The 18,070-nt window shown below is 36.7% G+C and overlaps 1 protein-coding gene across 1 annotated transcript in view; it reads left to right on the top strand.

Moving 5' to 3' along the window:
• LOC140162493 (vacuolar protein sorting-associated protein 11 homolog) overlaps nt 1–9,547 on the top strand; it is a 45,808-nt gene extending 36,261 nt beyond the window's left edge. The window contains exons 22-26 of the mRNA XM_072185733.1: nt 1,945–2,066; nt 2,407–2,502; nt 3,164–3,290; nt 4,561–4,626; nt 8,364–9,547. Coding sequence (XP_072041834.1) covers nt 1,945–2,066; nt 2,407–2,502; nt 3,164–3,290; nt 4,561–4,626; nt 8,364–9,005 — 1,053 coding nt within the window. The 3' untranslated portion in view covers nt 9,006–9,547. The remainder of the gene's footprint in view (nt 1–1,944; nt 2,067–2,406; nt 2,503–3,163; nt 3,291–4,560; nt 4,627–8,363) is intronic.
• The last annotated feature ends 8,523 nt before the right edge of the window (nt 9,548–18,070 follow it).

Genomic DNA, 18,070 nt, shown 5'->3' with positions numbered 1-18,070 from the left:
TTATCACAGATTGATAGGCGTAATCTGTTGCCACCATTAATAGTCATCGAGACCTTGGCACACAACTCTACTGCTACTCTCTCGGTTGTTAAGGTAAGCAATACATTGTAGAGGTGTTATCACAGATTGATAGGCGTAATCTGTTGCCACCATTAATAGTCATCGAGACCTTGGCACACAACTCTACTGCTACTCTCTCAGTTGTTAAGGTAAGCAATACATTGTAGAGGTGTTATCACAGATTGATAGGCGTAATCTGTTGCCACCGTTAATAGTCATCGAGACCTTGGCACACAACTCTACTGCTACTCTCTCGGTTGTTAAGGTAAGCAATACATTGTAGAGGTGTTATCACAGATTGATAGGCGTAATCTGTTGCCACCGTTAATAGTCATTGAGACTTTGGCACACAACTCTACTGCTACTCTCTCGGTTGTTAAGGTAAGCAATACATTGTAGAGGTGTTATCACAGATTGATAGGCGTAATCTGTTGCCACCGTTAATAGTCATCGAGACCTTGGCACACAACTCTACAGCTACTCTCTCAGTTGTTAAGGTAAGCAATACATTGTAGAGGTGTTATCACAGATTGATAGGCGTAATCTGTTGCCACCGTTAATAGTCATCGAGACCTTGGCACACAACTCTACTGCTACTCTCTCGGTTGTTAAGGTAAGCAATACATTGTAGAGGTGTTATCACAGATTGATAGGCGTAATCTGTTGCCACCGTTAATAGTCATTGAGACCTTGGCACACAACTCTACTGCTACTCTCTCAGTTGTTAAGGTAAGCAATACATTGTAGAGGTGTTATCACAGATTGATAGGCGTAATCTGTTGCCACCGTTAATAGTCATTGAGACCTTGGCACACAACTCTACTGCTACTCTCTCAGTTGTTAAGGTAAGCAATACATTGTAGAGGTGTTATCACAGATTGATAGGCGTAATCTGTTGCCACCGTTAATAGTCATCGAGACCTTGGCACACAACTCTACTGCTACTCTCTCGGTTGTTAAGGTAAGCAATACATTGTAGAGGTGTTATCACAGATTGATAGGCGTAATCTGTTGCCACCATTAATAGTCATCGAGACCTTGGCACACAACTCTACTGCTACTCTCTCAGTTGTTAAGGTAAGCAATACATTGTAGAGGTGTTATCACAGATTGATAGACGTAATCTGTTGCCACCGTTAATAGTCATCGAGACCTTGGCACACAACTCTACTGCTACTCTCTCAGTTGTTAAGGTAAGCAATACATTGTAGAGGTGTTATCACAGATTGATAGGCGTAATCTGTTGCCACCGTTAATAGTCATCGAGACCTTGGCACACAACTCTACTGCTACTCTCTCAGTTGTTAAGGTAAGCAATACATTGTAGAGGTGTTATCACAGATTGATAGGCGTAATCTGTTGCCACCGTTAATAGTCATCGAGACTTTGGCACACAACTCTACTGCTACTCTCTCGGTGGTTAAGGTGAGTATAAGTCCTAATTAGACACCCAAATTAACCCCATGAGAACTACCTGCATATTGGTCAAAAAGAAGTTTTCATTTTCAATTGGACCAATTAGCAATATTGTTAGAATAATTTCACCATGTAAGTAAAGTGTTTGTCCCCATGAAACGGGCATTATGAATAGGCCTTACATATACAGCTTCAACAGACAAACAGAGGAAGTAGTTATGAAATACACTGAATTGAGCCATTCAACATGTTACTTCTTAGATTGCTGCAGTATGATGATAATCTCCATAATGAAATACTGCAAGCACACAGGTTCAGATTTGTCAATGAACTCTAAATGAATAACCTTAAAATGTGATTAAAATGCAATGAATATGGTACAGAGTAAAACCCCCTAGCTGAAGCCCATTTCACCGACTTCAAAATGCAACAAAACCCCTTCTTACACATTTGGTTTTTTTTAAATAGGACTACATCATCAGAAGGTTACAGCAGGAAAATGATCAGATAGCAGACGACGAGAGACTTATTAAACAGTACCGGGAAGAAACAGAGAAAATGAGAACGCAAATTGAAGAAATGAAAACAAAGTAAGTGTCAAACAGTACCAGGAAGAAAGGGTGATTTGTTCATGAACTGCGTAAACTCATCACAAGCAAAAGCCAACATGGTGTTACTCTCAACTTGAGACGAGACACACTATAATGTGTGTCTGACGTGATGTGTCAATCAAACTCCAAGATGGTTTGTTAACGATATTTGTGATGATTGAAATTTCTGAATGCAATGGAAAAGCAGCATGCCAGGTTAGGTGTTCACCTTCAAACAAATTGCTATAAAAGTTAGGTCTAGTATTAGTAAACATATTTTGCATTATGATAATTAACATGACTGATCCAATCTGAATTTCTGTTTGTTTTTATTTTTCAGTGCCAAGATATTCCAGGTTTCTAAGTGTAGTGTGTGCAATCACAAGTTGGAGCTTCCATCTGTCCACTTCCTTTGTCAACATTCCTATCATCAACAGTAAGTTAAGAATAGGCCATTCTAGTTAAAATCCATGCACCCCCTTTGGAAGACATGGTCTTAATCTTCCACACTAGGAGTGTGAAGTTCCTGAATCACCTGAATGGGTGACTCCATTTGAAAAATTCACCCCCTGTGTGTTGGAGATAGCTAGATTAAAGTCATTTCTCAGTCAGTGGCTGTGGCTTAGCTTGTTAGCCCTGAATTTCATTGGCTTCTGCATGCCGTCGATCACAGCAACTGTGTCACGCTTGTCGAAGCGTGTGTATGTAGCGCGTTCTATAATAATACGCAAACGAGATAGCAGTATGCGCAATTAAACGGGTGAACAAGTTTTGTTCATTTCAGAAAAAGGGAGTTTTCATGACGGATAACTTAATTTTTGCTAAATAAAACAATATTTAGTTATAAAAATAATATTTAAATGACTAAGAATGAGAATAAACGATAGGAATTATGGGTTTTACTATCCTTTACTGTGTACTATCCATACACCCCCTATGGAAGACTGCCTGAGTGAGAGATCAAGGTCATATCTTCCATTGGGGTGTGTGGATTTCAACTGGAATAGCCCGTCCATAGCGAATGCTAGTTAAGTTGAACAAATACAGTAAATCCAATTTGTTTCACACCGTGCTATTTATTTTGTTTTCTATTTCAGTTGTTTTGATAGCTATGCAGATAATGATCAGGAATGCCCAGCCTGTGCCCCGGAGAATCACAAAGTATTAGATATCATTAAGGCTCAGGAACAAGGCAGAGATCTACATGAACAATTCCATCGACAGGTCAGTACTAAACACTTGTAAAATATACATTTGCAGGGGAAAGAATAATCAAAGGCAATTGCCTTGGGTTCCCCATGCCTTTACCTTAGTGCCCTTCAAAATGTGTAACTTTGGATGTATTCTTTAGCATGTAATTGAAAGCACCGAAGGCAGATGCCTTGGGTGCCCTATGCCTTTGCCTTGATGCCCCTCAAAATGTGTAACTTTGGATGTATTCTTTAGCATGTAATTGAAAGCACCGGAGGCAGATGCCTTGGGTGCCCTATGCCTTTGCCTTGATGCCCCTCAAAATGTGTAACTTTGGATGTATTCTTTAGCATGTAATTGAAAGCACCGAAGGCAGATGCCTTGGGTGCCCTATGCCTTTGCCTTGATGCCCCTCAAAATGTGTAACTTTGGATGTATTCTTTAGCATGTAATTGAAAGCACCGAAGGCAGATGCCTTGGGTGCCCTATGCCTTTGCCTTGATGCCCCTCAAAATGTGTAACTTTGGATGTATTCTTTAACATGTAATTGAAAGCACCGAAGGCAGATGCCTTGGGTGTCCTATGCCTTTGCCTTGATGCCCCTCAAAATGTGTAACTTTGGATGTATTCTTTAGCATGTAATTCAAAGCACCGAAGGCAGATGCCTTGGGTGTCCTATGCCTTGCCTTGATGCCCCTCAAAATGTGTAACTTTGGATGTATTCTTTAGCATGTAATTGAAAGCACCGAAGGCAGATGCCTTGGGTGCCCTATGCCTTGCCTTGATGCCCCTCAAAATGTGTAACTTTGGATGTATTCTTTAGCATGTAATTGAAAGCACCGAAGGCAGATGCCTTGGGTGCCCTATGCCTTTGCCTTGGTGCCCCTCAAAATGTGTAACTTTGGATGTATTCTTTAGCATGTGATTGCCTTGGTGCCCTAGCAGGCCTTAGCAGAAATTGCCTGGTTGCCCTCGCAAATGCCAAAATGAACCCCTATGGAAGACATGACCTTAATCATCCAGGGAGTATGAATTTCAAATGGGGTTACCTGAATGGTTGATTCCATTTGAAATCTACACCCCCTGTGTGAGAGATTAAGGTCATGTCGTCCAGCGGGGGTGTTTGGATTTCAACTGGAATAAGCCATTTGTAATTTAATTTAAATGCTTTGTATAGATTACTGTAAAGCGTGGTGTTATCTCAAAGTCACTAACCGAGGACTTGGGTTGTGTCTTTATTCAGATATTCAGTTATTGTAATAGCTACATGTAATGTTACTTTATATTTATTATTCTTTTTCAGCTTGAGAAATCTCAAGATGGTTTTTCCGTAGTTGCTGAATATTTTGGCAGGGGAGTGTTTAATAAGGTTAGACATATAGAATTATTTTTGTTATTTTGGCAGTACATGTGTCATGCATACTAGGCATGTTCACGATAATGTTACTATCGTCTATCGCGATAAATTTCATTGTCACGATCGCGATAATAGTTTGACTTCAATTTGACAAAGAAGAGGATACCGAGAGTGACCAACCAGATAATGGTGCCAATGGCATATACCAGCAATAGAACCACCGGATACAGACTAACAATATTTAACAATATTTTCACGTATTTTCGAAACAGAAACTTGGTCAAATAAAATGCTTTGAAGCTTCCTTCATTATCGCCATTATCGATTAATCGCGATAAATTTCGCTGGCGATATACAATATTGAAAAAGTGGCGATGAACATGCCTAATGCATATGAACATATGACTCCAATACTACTGCAACCATTCAGCTCTAAACTGAAGTAAAGTGAAAGAAGCCACACTGGCTATTTTGGCCATTTAATGTGGAGTTCTATGGGGGACTTAATGTTTGAATGCGACATTATATCAAAATTGCTCTGATGACCTGACGAACACAACAAATTGGCTGATTCCATTGTGACGCAATCTGGTCCATGGGGACCAAAGGTGGCAAATTTGAAATTGAGATAAAGGCAAAAATATGGAGTAAGAAAATACACATCACAAAACCTCATAATTTGAGAACTAAGTATGCTAAACTTTTGTGTTTTCAGTACGATAGCCCAATTTTTGTATAAGGTAATCAATATAGTAACTCAATTGCTAAAAATGCATGCTTATATGGTTGAATCCAACCAAAAGTGTCCACGGCCAAAAATAAAAGTCCAAAATAAAAATGTCTCCACAATTTTTTCCTTTTGCCCATTGATTGATGGCATGTTGGCCTTATAGGAACCAAAAGTGCCATCACTAATCTTGAAAAATAAAGCCAGGACGTGTGATAGTAAATGTGACATCAAAACCTAATGTTACCTACGAATACCACTAGGATGCTTTCACTATCGCAATACTAATCAACCTAAAACAAATGGAATATTCCCATTAACACTTTTTTTGTGTAATGTAGACCACGGGGTGTCAGGAAAATGCTAGCTCAACCAGAAAATATTTGTTTTTATTTTTATAACGCGATCAATATGATCAATATTTTTGAAAATGAAGTTTAGGTTAGTTTCTGTATTTTATTTATCAAATGAGTATGAATAAATTTACATATTGTATAAGAACGAGTGGGATATCTGTTTTCAGGAATATTAGGAATTATACGCATACACCTAATGCTTTATAAAATGATAGGTGAAGAACCCCGGGTATTCGTAGGTAACCTGAGCGATTTAACCATTTCTATATTGAGTTTAGAGGTTCAAATTTTGCTATTATGATAATAAATGAATAAAATTGTAGCTTTTAGATCTCTTTCAGATGGTACGTCCAAATGAATAAGTGCTTTTACCTTAGATCAAACATTTTTGATGCTTATAGCAAGATTTTGAACACTTCATTTTGATATACAAGTAGTTAAACAGCAAATTTACATAATAAATAATTATTGAATGAATCCGTATATGGGTAATAATATTGTCCGGGTACCGCTTAAAGTTTTTGACAATTAATTTCCATTGGTAGGGACACTTCATTACACATGTCATGTATTATGCTGTATTCGTAAGTAACATTTCAGTATTTGTAGGTAAGAATTAGACTTTTAGCGGATATCGCAATCAAATCTTCATTTTATAAAGCACTTTGAATGTATTATTTTCTTTATGTGCATTTATTGATACTTGAGACCCTATCATGTATATCTAATGTCGGTTCACAGTGGTTGAAAGAGGATTGAAGTAAGAAACAAAGGCACAAGTGACTTTAATTTGCTTAATTAATTGCACACAAATCGCTTAAAACCATTATTGCAGACTTGTGAAGTCCATCTTGGAGTCAGTTACGTCTTGTGGCCTTTCGTTTGAGGGCAAACTAGGGTCCACCACTGTGTTGTCTAGATCATGAGACAATGAGAAAAGTCGTTTTTGTCCATGGTATTCGTAGGTAAACTTAGCGAAAACGTCAAAAGTTACCTTCGAATAAACCAATTTGGACACAAATTACTCAGAAACCAGAAGGTCGGTAAACGTTTAAAATGAAGCACACATGACAGTTGACAAATCCAAGTATTTATCCCCATCTAATCTTCTTGAATCTGATTTTTCTTTCAAATGAGCAGACCGTCGTCTATTTCAGTACATATTTTTCAACAATTAAGCCGTATTCAGTTTTGCCTGGTGGGCATGTATGTGAATTCGCAACTTTCATTGACATGATTTGATAGCTAACATACAGGCCTTCGTTATGTACCAATATGGGCATTGGCATGAATGGTGGTGTTTCACAATACTGTCATGATGTCAAATTGTATTCGTAGGTAACATTCGGTTACCGAAATTTACCTACGAATACTTGCTTTTATTGTTGACATCTCAGAAATATTTAAACGCAGTCTATTGAAACTTGGTAGAAATAAAGAGTGTATTACTCTGCACCTATTGCTTAACTATTGTTTACTATTCTCTCAGTTTGTATTGCTTAACTATTGTTTACTATTCTCTCAGTTTGTAGAAATGACACAGCTTTTAACATGTATTTGGAGGTAATGCATATTTTTTACCAAACCTACCTTAATTTTGTGCCATTTAGAATTTCTGGCAGCTAAACACAATAATAAAGATGTCCGAATGCAATGCATTTCAGTATTGGACATATCAAAGCTTGTATCAATTATGCATTTATTAGTGATTTCCATTTTTAAAGATATATCTAGTGCTATGAAAAATTGTATTCAGTAGGTAATGTAAAAAAATACCACTCAAAAAATTATCACAAAAAATTCATAATTATGTACAAATATGTGAAAAATTGAGCAGGCAATCTTTGAATACACACCTTTCAGGAAATCAATTTAGATTCAATCCAATGACTTCTTTTCATAACTGATTTAGATGTTTTTAAAAATACTTTAAGAAATATTTTGAAAAAATGGGTAAAAATAGCATGTTATGGGGTCTCTGTGTCTAAGTTTTTCACAGAAGGGGTCTTATTATATATGGCGTGAAGCGTATGATCAAGGTGATACAAAAACGAATGCCAATTGATTAATACTTTTAAGTTATGGCCCTGAACATGCCGTGTACACTTTTCGTTGGATTCGACCATATAAATATTAGGTTATCATATACTGAAAACACAAAAGTTGTAAGATTGTACACTATGTATCTTGGTGTAGATTATTCAGATGCCTGACGAAGTCCGATGTTTTCGGACGCAACGTAGCAAAGTGAGTTGCAAATTAGTTCTAGTATTAGATTTAATTTACAAACTAATGTATTGTACACTATGGTTTTCATACCACTCCACACAGCAGTACCATTTGAATGATAAGTCACATGTTTCAAGTCCAAATTTATATGTATGTAACTTCTAGCAAAATGAATAAAACCTGTCATACCAGAAATGGAAAAATAATGCCAAATGTTTCTTAACCACTGACAAATGGTGGATACACCTTTATGAAACATAAATGCATCCACAATATTGTTGTTCATGTAGCGAAGTGAATTACTAAGTTTAGTTCCCGTTTAGATTAATTTGAAAAAATAATGTTGCTCACAACATTAGCAATGATATATTCTTGTTTTGAAAAATAAAAAACATTTGAAAATAACACAACTTTTTGTTTTATATTTTGCATATCAGGTGACATTACTGACAGATTCCAACAAAAGCTCACCAGCAAGACAGCAATCATCCCCTGCATCAAGACCAGTAACCACCCCTCAACCAATATCCAAACCACCCCCATCAACCAGAATACCAGCGTCAGTCCAACCACAAATCACCCCAGCACAGCCGCAACCCCAACGAGCATACACTACGCCAGGGATACCCACAAGAGCAGCTGCTGCACCATACTCAGCACCAACTCAAGCACCAGCACGAGCATCGCAACCTGTACCACGTATAACTCCACCACAGCAGAGAGTGCCGCAAACTTCAATGCAGAGACCTTCTACACCAGACTCGTCAAAATCAAGCCCGAGACGAACTCCCACTTCGACAACTCCGCAATCTTCCCTTCCCGGTACCCCACAGAGAGGAGCATCCCCGAAACCGGACTATAGCGACTCTTTGAATCCCTTTGCAGAAGGGGGCACTGGTAAGGCATCTAAACCAGCTGTGGGTGGTGGCACAATGAATCCCTTTACTGGCAGACCATATTCACCAACAGAGGCCGCTGGTAAGAATCCATTTGAAGAAGCGCCCCCTGCTGGTACCAATCCGTTCGGTGACGAAGCAGAAGAGGAGGATGATGGGAGTTATAATCCGTTTTTCAACTAATCATGGATAATTTCATGAAATCTGAAATTTGTGAATAGACATTGTAAGATTGCACTTTTAAAATAAAGAGATATATAAACATAATCATGCTATATGCAGTGCAATTAAACATATCATATGAAAGCTGAAGTTGGAAAGTCAACAGGGCTGGTACACTTTGTCTCACCTCCCCTTTGGTAGTGGCGTAGGTGCACATTTTGTTTGTCGCAATATCTGTTAACTAGTGCTGTCATTAAAATGTTTTTTTTTCTTGTCGACATGTCGGAAAAATTTGTCGACATAAAAGTACGCTCATGACTTGGTCAATGTCAATGACGTTGAATAAACAGTCATATATACCACAGTAAATGTGACCGACTGTTATTAAACAACGATCTCGAATGAAAAATATATAACCAAGACGTGAATAAGAAGTACGATGAAAAACAGTCACATCTTTATAATAATCACAAATTTTACCACAATTGTGTAATTATAAGGAAATGTGTCATAAACAAGATCGATAAATGTTGTAATCCAAATTTTATGTCGACATCTGCAAGTTTTTTTTCGCTGACAGCACTACTGTTCACACACACTTAACTGATCCCACAAAGTTCTTGACACATATAGGAGTTTGCACATTATACTGCAGAAGCAAGCACATTTTGTTAGCAAGCTTGCAAGGTAACCACATAAAAGCACTACCAAACTTGAGGTGAACCACAGAATTAGAGAAGGGGAACCAGGACTTGACCGCTATCTTGACACATACATGGAGCCAACATTGGGGGTATTCAGTTTCCCTCGGATTGCGCTTGAGACATTTGTTGTATGACGGGCGCATTTGAGAGAGGAACTTGATGTGACCTGCACACAATACCAAAATGCTTAAGGGTGGTCTTAACCCTGGAATTATGGAAACTTTCGGGCTTCATAACTGCTAAATTATTAGTCTAAAGAATATAAAAGTATACATTTTAGACTGGAAATGACTTGCTGAATTCATCTGTGAGGTCCAATTTGGGCCAAAATGCTCATTTTTGGAGAAAATCCCCAAAAACAGGTTTTTTGGCCCAAATTTTTTCGTGCAACGTAACAAAAAAATTGTTTGGCCAAAAAAATTTTTATTAATTTTTAAAAACTAGATAAAACCGTTTTTTTATTTTTTTGAATTTTGACCAAAATGGTCAAAAAGCATAAAATTTTCAAAAAATAATAAAAAGCCTGATTTTCGTGAAGTTGGTCAAAATTCAAAAAAATGAAAAAGCGGTCCCTAGATATTTTTATCTAGTTTTTAAAAATTAGTAAAAAAATGTTGGCCCAAATTGGACCTCACAGATGAATTCATCAAGTCATTTCCATTCTAAAAATGTATACTTTTATATTCTTTAGACTAATAATTTAGCAGTTATGAGGCCCGAAAGTTTTCATAATTCCAGGGTTTAGACCAACCTTAAGATGAGACGCAGAATTATATTGGACCTGAATTCTCCCAATTTTCTCCCCACAGCTGACGATGCAATTGTAGGTAGCGGTATAGGGAGTCCCGGTTCTCCTTCTCTAATTCTGTGGGTGAAACAAAGTCTTGGTAATAGCAAAGGGGCACTAAATTAGGTTAAATGCGATTCTCTGATTGTAGCATCTACCATTGATGTTCATCTAGTAGAACTTGGAACTTAATGTATTTTCATAACTCTATAAAATGCATCAAAAAGGAAAAAGAAAGTTATGGATGAAGAGCCAGGTATGGCCATCCCAAATATGACTCTTTATTGTGACCTTTTATTTTAATAATTATGAGCTAAGATGAAAAATAATGTTATATATTATTTTGGCCATATATTTACTGTGTAAAAATGAATTAACAAAAATATTCTTGTATTATTACATTTCATACAGAGAAAGACAAAAACAGCAAATTATATTTTATGGTTCTTGTAGATAAATGTATGTCAACTCATGCCATTGATAAAAAGAAACATTTTTTTCTGTTACCTCAAAAACAATGTTCATCAATATAAGACAATTTGTCTGTAATCCTAAACCTCTCCCCCTCCCCATAATCCGAAACCTGTTTCCCCTCCCATATTTCAAGTACAAATATATGTATGTTAATGTTCGACAATTCCATGCTATATGCATGAAAATATGTCACTAAATTGTTAATGTAAAGAAATAAATCTGAATTGAATATTGAACTCAACGATTCTCTTTCAGTTTTTTATTGGATGTTGGAACTGCAGCCTTTGTAAAGTAAATTTCTCAAAACATTTTGTTATTATCCCCCTGGCTTTAGTCATGAAGGGAGATATTGCGATGGTGTTAATATTCCTTATGTGTGTGACCGGGGGGGTTCTGGGGGGGGGGGGTTGTCTCACAGTGTATTTATTATAAGGTTAGATTGTTCACTTCCCAATATCTGGAGATCTAACGATCAGTGATGCAACTTGGTTGGGGTTAGAAGGGCCAGAGATTCTCAACCTGATTAGATTTTCCAACACAAAATATGCTAAAGAACAGCAAAAGCCATTCCTAGCCCCAGGGTGATTTGCGGTGCAAGAACTGCCCTACCCTTAATCAAAATTTGCCAGGGGGGTTTGCAAGTTTTACTTGCTGTTTTATTTGCATTTGCTGTTATCTGTGCAGATCTGTTTATAGGTCCAGGGATATGAAACTTGTTTTTCATGATCATAAAACTGAAATCAGATTTTAAATTGCATAATAAAAATTGAGTACCAACGATATATATACTGGTATCATTAATCAGATATTTATGGGGTCATAAATAACAGAATTATGGATATTTTCTGGAATTGGATGATATTTTGGTACGTAATAACATTGTGTGCGGCCTACAGAGACTTTTTCCTTCAACTATTTCACTAATATTGAATTACAAACTTCTTTTACAACAAATAAATCAACCAAACAAAACAATTTCTACAAATGTCATGTTTATTTCATCATTTGACACATAATTTAAAGACATGTTTATTACATCATGTTACGTTACAGGAACTTGTCCTTAATCATAATAATACTTTTGATAATTTAGACACTTGCATATGTCACAATGGTATACCTGCAAATATTAGTTGCCACATATCTAGCAACATGTCAGGGTAAATAGACAATGTAATGGGCTACTCCAATTGAAATCCATACCTTCCCTATGGAACACATGACCTTAATATCCTACTCACGGTGTCAATTTCAAATGGAGTCACCCATTCAGGTTATCCCAACTGAAATTCACACTCCCTGTGTGGATCATGTCTTCCATAGGGGTTGCACAGAATTCAACCGAAATAGCTCAATGCAATTTAATCCCATTTAGACTTGCTTCTAATAAAAGCTTTTTAGAATGCATTTTAAAATGTCTGGATAGCAGATGAATCAATGTATTGACAACCTAGAACCTATGACACAACTGAAGTTTGGATACAATGAAAGAAAGAAATTTTAAACAAATCAAAACATTTTGTAAACCACTGGGTGCGAGTGCAAATTGCAATGTGGCTTGATGTTAGCTTTGGCAATGTATATCCAGATCATTTGTGAACTTTTTAATTGGATGGGTATTTATATCCTTTTTAAAATACAACGATTGAACATAAGAGTACCCCTGATATGGATAATTACTAATATAATCATCTGAGTAACCAGTCAAAGTTGAGCTTTTACAACTAACAACTCTTAGCAATTTTAAGTTTAATCTCCTTCAACCTTACTGAGTCTTCTTACTATATCTTTGATTGACTCATTAAATACTATACCCCAGCCTCTTTGTAACCAACAATTTGATCAGTAGTACCCATGGGTTAAGCTGTTCGCAATTGATATTTTTACATTTCACAATCTCTGCAATTGGCTGTCTGAATAGATTTTAATATTACATTCTAGGTAACCATGGTAACCCTAATTAATGCACCAACTATTTCATTTAAAATGTGCCACTGAATACAAATAAAATTACTAGTATTTTAAGAAAATATTTCCCCTTTATAAAACTACTGATTGCCACACAGTGCAGGTCTTGATATCTTTTCTTACACACAACTTGCGATATATCTATAAAAAATAAAAATAATTATGTCACATTTCGCTATGGTGCAAATTGAAATGAGGGAACAAACAAACCAAAAGATCAATGAATCCCTAAAAATCGAAGGTTTAGGACTAGGAGTCCCTCAGTGTCTTAGCTAGCCACCCGTCTGGCTGTCATTTTAGACGGGGAATTTGCTCCTGGGACGGGCAAAATTAATGCCTTTGACAGATGCTACATTATAATTGTAGGTGTTTAGAAAGTCTGTTGACCTTTTTAGTAATCCAGCTTTGCAAAACAAGGCTATAGCAGCACATATTTGAACTCTTTGAACCCCCAATGGGCTGTAGAAATCTGGTAAATGTTTTAAAGGTAATATTGGGACAGGCACATTTATTCAAATGACGGGCAAACCTCAATTTCTAGCTAAGACCCTGAAGTCCCTATCTGCAATAGCTGCCCCAAAGACATTAATTTCTGCATTCTATATTGTACACATCTAAAACTATGACATCTGCCAGCTATTGCAGATAGGACCTTCTTGCCATAAATCCCCAAAATGTAATCAGTTTCATTTAAAGCTGCTCCCCAATCCCTCCCCCATTTGTAACAGAAATGGTAATTCGCTAGCGTAGTGCAAATTAGAATATGACCATTGCTAGGTCAACGGCCTCGCACTTTCTTTGTTACGAGCCACTGATCGAAATGATGACAACACAAAGCCTATGGCATATCATAATTCGGAACAAGTATATGAGCCCAGACTTGAACCAGTAAACAATGGTTACTAATGTTCACTACGTCAGCGAATAGGTATCAATCTGTTGGGTTTTCTTCCTCAAAGTGCATTTTCCTAGTGGATTTTAATACAAAACATATAATGATATCAGCAAAAAACATTAACAAACTTTGTTCAAGAGGGAGAGTATACAAATAAGGCAAAACTAATTCTGCCCTTAATAATTTCTTAAAATTGTCCAATTTTCTACATGCAACAACTTTGATATAAATCTGGTCATTGTTACATATTTAACATCATTTCTGTGATGAACCCCAAGACATGGACAGAACCAATAACATTTAGTTGAAAACACTGAATGTTAATGCCAATTCTTACAAAAATAATGTGCAATCTTCTTATTAACAACTCATATTATGAGAGTATTTCGCAGACTATAACAGGTTCATCACCATTATTATGTGCATACTATAAATGCCCTAACAGTTCTGAGTTATATATGCTGTACGTCAAGTGTACAGTGGTAATCGATGTGGCTGCCATCTTGTAGTTGCATGCTTTTTTGGGTGCTTCAGCACTGAATTGCACAAAACACCATGCTTACATACATAACAGTTGTGAGATGCCCTCTGCACATGAACACCAAATTGATTTTGTACCCACAAGAAGGTTGAATAACCTCCATTCGAGTATGAACACAGAAGTGATAAACAATGGCCCCGATTGACAATTATGACAACAAACCGTTTGACCACCACTAATCGAGTACATAAAAGGAACCCTTTCTACATGCTCGATGATCACAAGAGCACACCCAGTACTCCGAACAATTCAGACATTTACTCTGGATGTTATTCTGATTCTAATTTTTATTTAACTTTTATTTGTAGGAACAAAACATAAATTGCATCTTTTATTCTCTCTATGATGTCTGCTATAACCTGCTGACAGACGTTAAATAATTATACTTATGAAAAACCACAAAATCATTTTCATAGTTCCTGGGACAAAGTGATCACAAGTTTCATTTATAAAATATCAACATACCAAACCATGACGTAGTGCATCAAACACCGCATGTTTACCTTCTGTGTATCATGAGGGAGACTTCCTTTTTTTCAGTTCTCAGAACTGAAATAGCTCAAAGACTTCCAATCGGATCAAATGCAGTACAGATCAGAAATATTGCATACTTGAAGCATTAGGATAAGATGATTATAGCATGAAGCACTAGATTAAATAATACTTATACAATAATTATAATAAAAAATAAATACTTTTACATATAATAGCTAATACAATGGGCTATTCCAGTTGAAAACCATACACCCCTATGGAAGACATGGCCTTCAAATTGAGTCACCTACTCAGTGTGTGGAAGATTAAGGTCATGTCTTCCATGTGCTTAGGAGTGTATGTATTTAAAATAGAATAGCCCATTATCATTGCAGAAGGCAGGAATGCAAATATAAAGCAATGCAAGAAACCTAGAGCTTTGGTCATAGCAACAAGGATGTAAAGACCAGTTCATACTTTACAAGGGTGTAAAGGCCCGTTCAGACTTAACCAAGTTTGTGCCGCATTGTCTAAAATCAACAGTAAAATTCTTTCAGTTTTGTTGTAATTATCCAAAAATGAATACTGATCAATTTCAGCTCACTGTCTGCCGATTGCAGTAATATAAGGTGCGATGACTTGCAACAAGTTGTAGTATAAAAATATTGTCAAATCAACACACTGCACCACAGTGTAACTAGTCATAAATTACACCAATACACATAGACCTTAGCTTGCATGGAACCATTACATTTGTCGTCTGTCCATTTGGCTTTCTTGAGGCAGTGACGTCAGTATGTGCTCCAGTGGCCGCAGTACTCTAAACAACTGGTGTGCTTACACGCTACACGCCATAAAGGCAGTGTTTTTATACATACGCGAAGTAACTGCAATAAAGTATTGACATCACTGCACTGCATTGAGGAAGCCAAATGTACTACAACTATTATAGCAAGAGACCTTCCTACTATTACTTATTGTTATTCATTCCTACACCTCTTTGCATTGCTTGCAAGGCACATAAAGCATAAACAGAAATATTGGTTCTATAACTTAAAAGCAGAGGAAATCATTTAGAATCATAAAATGGGCTATTCAAGTTGTCCTTATAACCCCTATTGAAGACATTTTTACAGGGGTGTGAGTGACCACAGATACAAAAGTCTGAAATTTGGAAAGCTTCTATACTTTTGTACAGAAGAAGTGCAGATAAAAATCAAGATCAAAATGTCTGAATTCAGATTTTAATCTGAACTCTCACACCCTGACAATACCTTTGTTTCTCATAACAGTGAATTTCAAATGGCATTACCTGAATGGGTGAATACATTTGAAATCTACACCCCTTGAGTGGGAGATTGAGGTCATGTCTTCCATACGGGTATATGGATTTTATTACCAGAATAGCCAATTTGCAATAATAACAAAATGCATGTACATCTCATAAAGGTGAGGCAAGATTTTTGCAAAATAGCATTTCTATTTTTACTGCCAATATTCAAAGGATGAAATGTTTGCATGCATGAGACTGTCATGCTTGCAAATATTTCTTTTTTCCTACAGGCTTTAAGTAAATGTATGCAAGAAATTATTGTTCCTTGCTAATTGCAAAAATTTGTGCCACAAAAATATTGTTCTGACACCTCAAAATCACTGTCAAAGTGATCATTATAGCGTGGTAACTAAGCAATTTCATTTCAATCTTACAAGATTCTCTCAATTTAAACTATTTTTTCTTGTTCTTTTACAGACCCACACTAACATAATCAGTTTCTATCCACCATTTTCTTTCCAAAATTTGTAATTTCAATTCCCAATCACACACAACAAAAATCCGCTTGTAATCTTACAATGTATGCATTTTAAACAAAGATAATAAGCATACTATTTCATAAGCATAATACAACTGAATAACAAGGATGTAAAATTTCAGACGAAATGAATGATGTTGAAATAGTGATTGGATCATTTGCACTAGGAACCTTGGTGTATTCAAGGTACATGTTCATATTGACTGCTTGGTGTACAATAAGTTTAACTGAAGTAAAATGGCGCTTAATCTTTGTGCACTCCCAAACAACCTCAGCTGTTATCCTTTTTGCGCTCCAAGCAGCCTCAGCTGCTAACCTTTTTGCGCTCCAAACCCAGTTCAACCAACAAGTTATGCTTATTATTTTTGCTAAATGGCTAACCATACCTGACCCACAGAGTACTACAGAGTATGTACCACCAGTCAAAGTCCCCATGTATTAATGATATAAGTTCTCGCATATTCATGAGGGCCGATTGTTCGATCGTGCCGTGTCTAGCAACCACGCCAGTGCTGCGTGCCTTCGCGTATACGCGATAGAGCGTTGCGTGCTTTCGCGATAGACCGTGAAAATACGCGGTAATTGCCTAGCAGTCTCGCCTGTCGCATTTCATGGAACAATCGGCCCTCGTTATCGGATGATGCGGAGACTTTGACTGGTGGTACGCGGTCTGTTATCTCTTTTGTCCATGACTTGACCTAACCAAATAAGTTATTGGAATGAAATTTTGCAAAATATGAAGGGAAAAAAATGGGGATGTCATAAATTATTGAGGTAAAAATTACAGAGTATTACTATCATTCACATAAGAAATGCTGGTATACATCCTACATCTGCCTCCCTTACTCCCTTTCATGGAATTCCGTTCAATATTACTTTAATCCTGGGAATTGTCACACCTTTTGATCTGTTTGACACATTTTGGCTGACTTGGATAAGCTACATGATGATGCGATAAACTATAATTTGGTTCACCTCAAGCTCGGTAGTGATGTATGTGCGTATTTGCTCGCCAAAGTGTTAATCGTGCCCATAAAGTTAAACGCGCTGAGTGTACACACGCGTACAGGGGCGGTTTGTTGGCATGCTTTCGGCGCAACCATTAAAAAGCATCGACGTCACTACCAAACTTCAGGTGAACCAAATTACATACATGTACATGTATATACCCAATTAAAAGCTATAACAAACCAAAGGTTAGGCAATATACACACCTTGCCAAAAATGATTAAAATTACAATTCTCATCAGAGTACTTTCGCACTTCAACCTAGCTTGTTGACTGGTGCAAAAAGGGTATAGTAACATGCAGCATGCACAAGCATTAATTTATACATATAGGCGGCTTTACTAAATACTAAATTAATATATTAATAACAAAAATAATCGGAAATATAGATTTTTCAATCACTATTTCATTCATCTTATTCACA

This window comes from Amphiura filiformis, chromosome 10 (genome assembly GCF_039555335.1).
Source record: "Amphiura filiformis chromosome 10, Afil_fr2py, whole genome shotgun sequence".
Taxonomy (NCBI): Eukaryota; Metazoa; Echinodermata; class Ophiuroidea; order Amphilepidida; family Amphiuridae; genus Amphiura; species Amphiura filiformis.
Note: the sequence above shows the minus strand (reverse complement) of the source record. Positions and strands in the feature narration are given on the sequence as shown.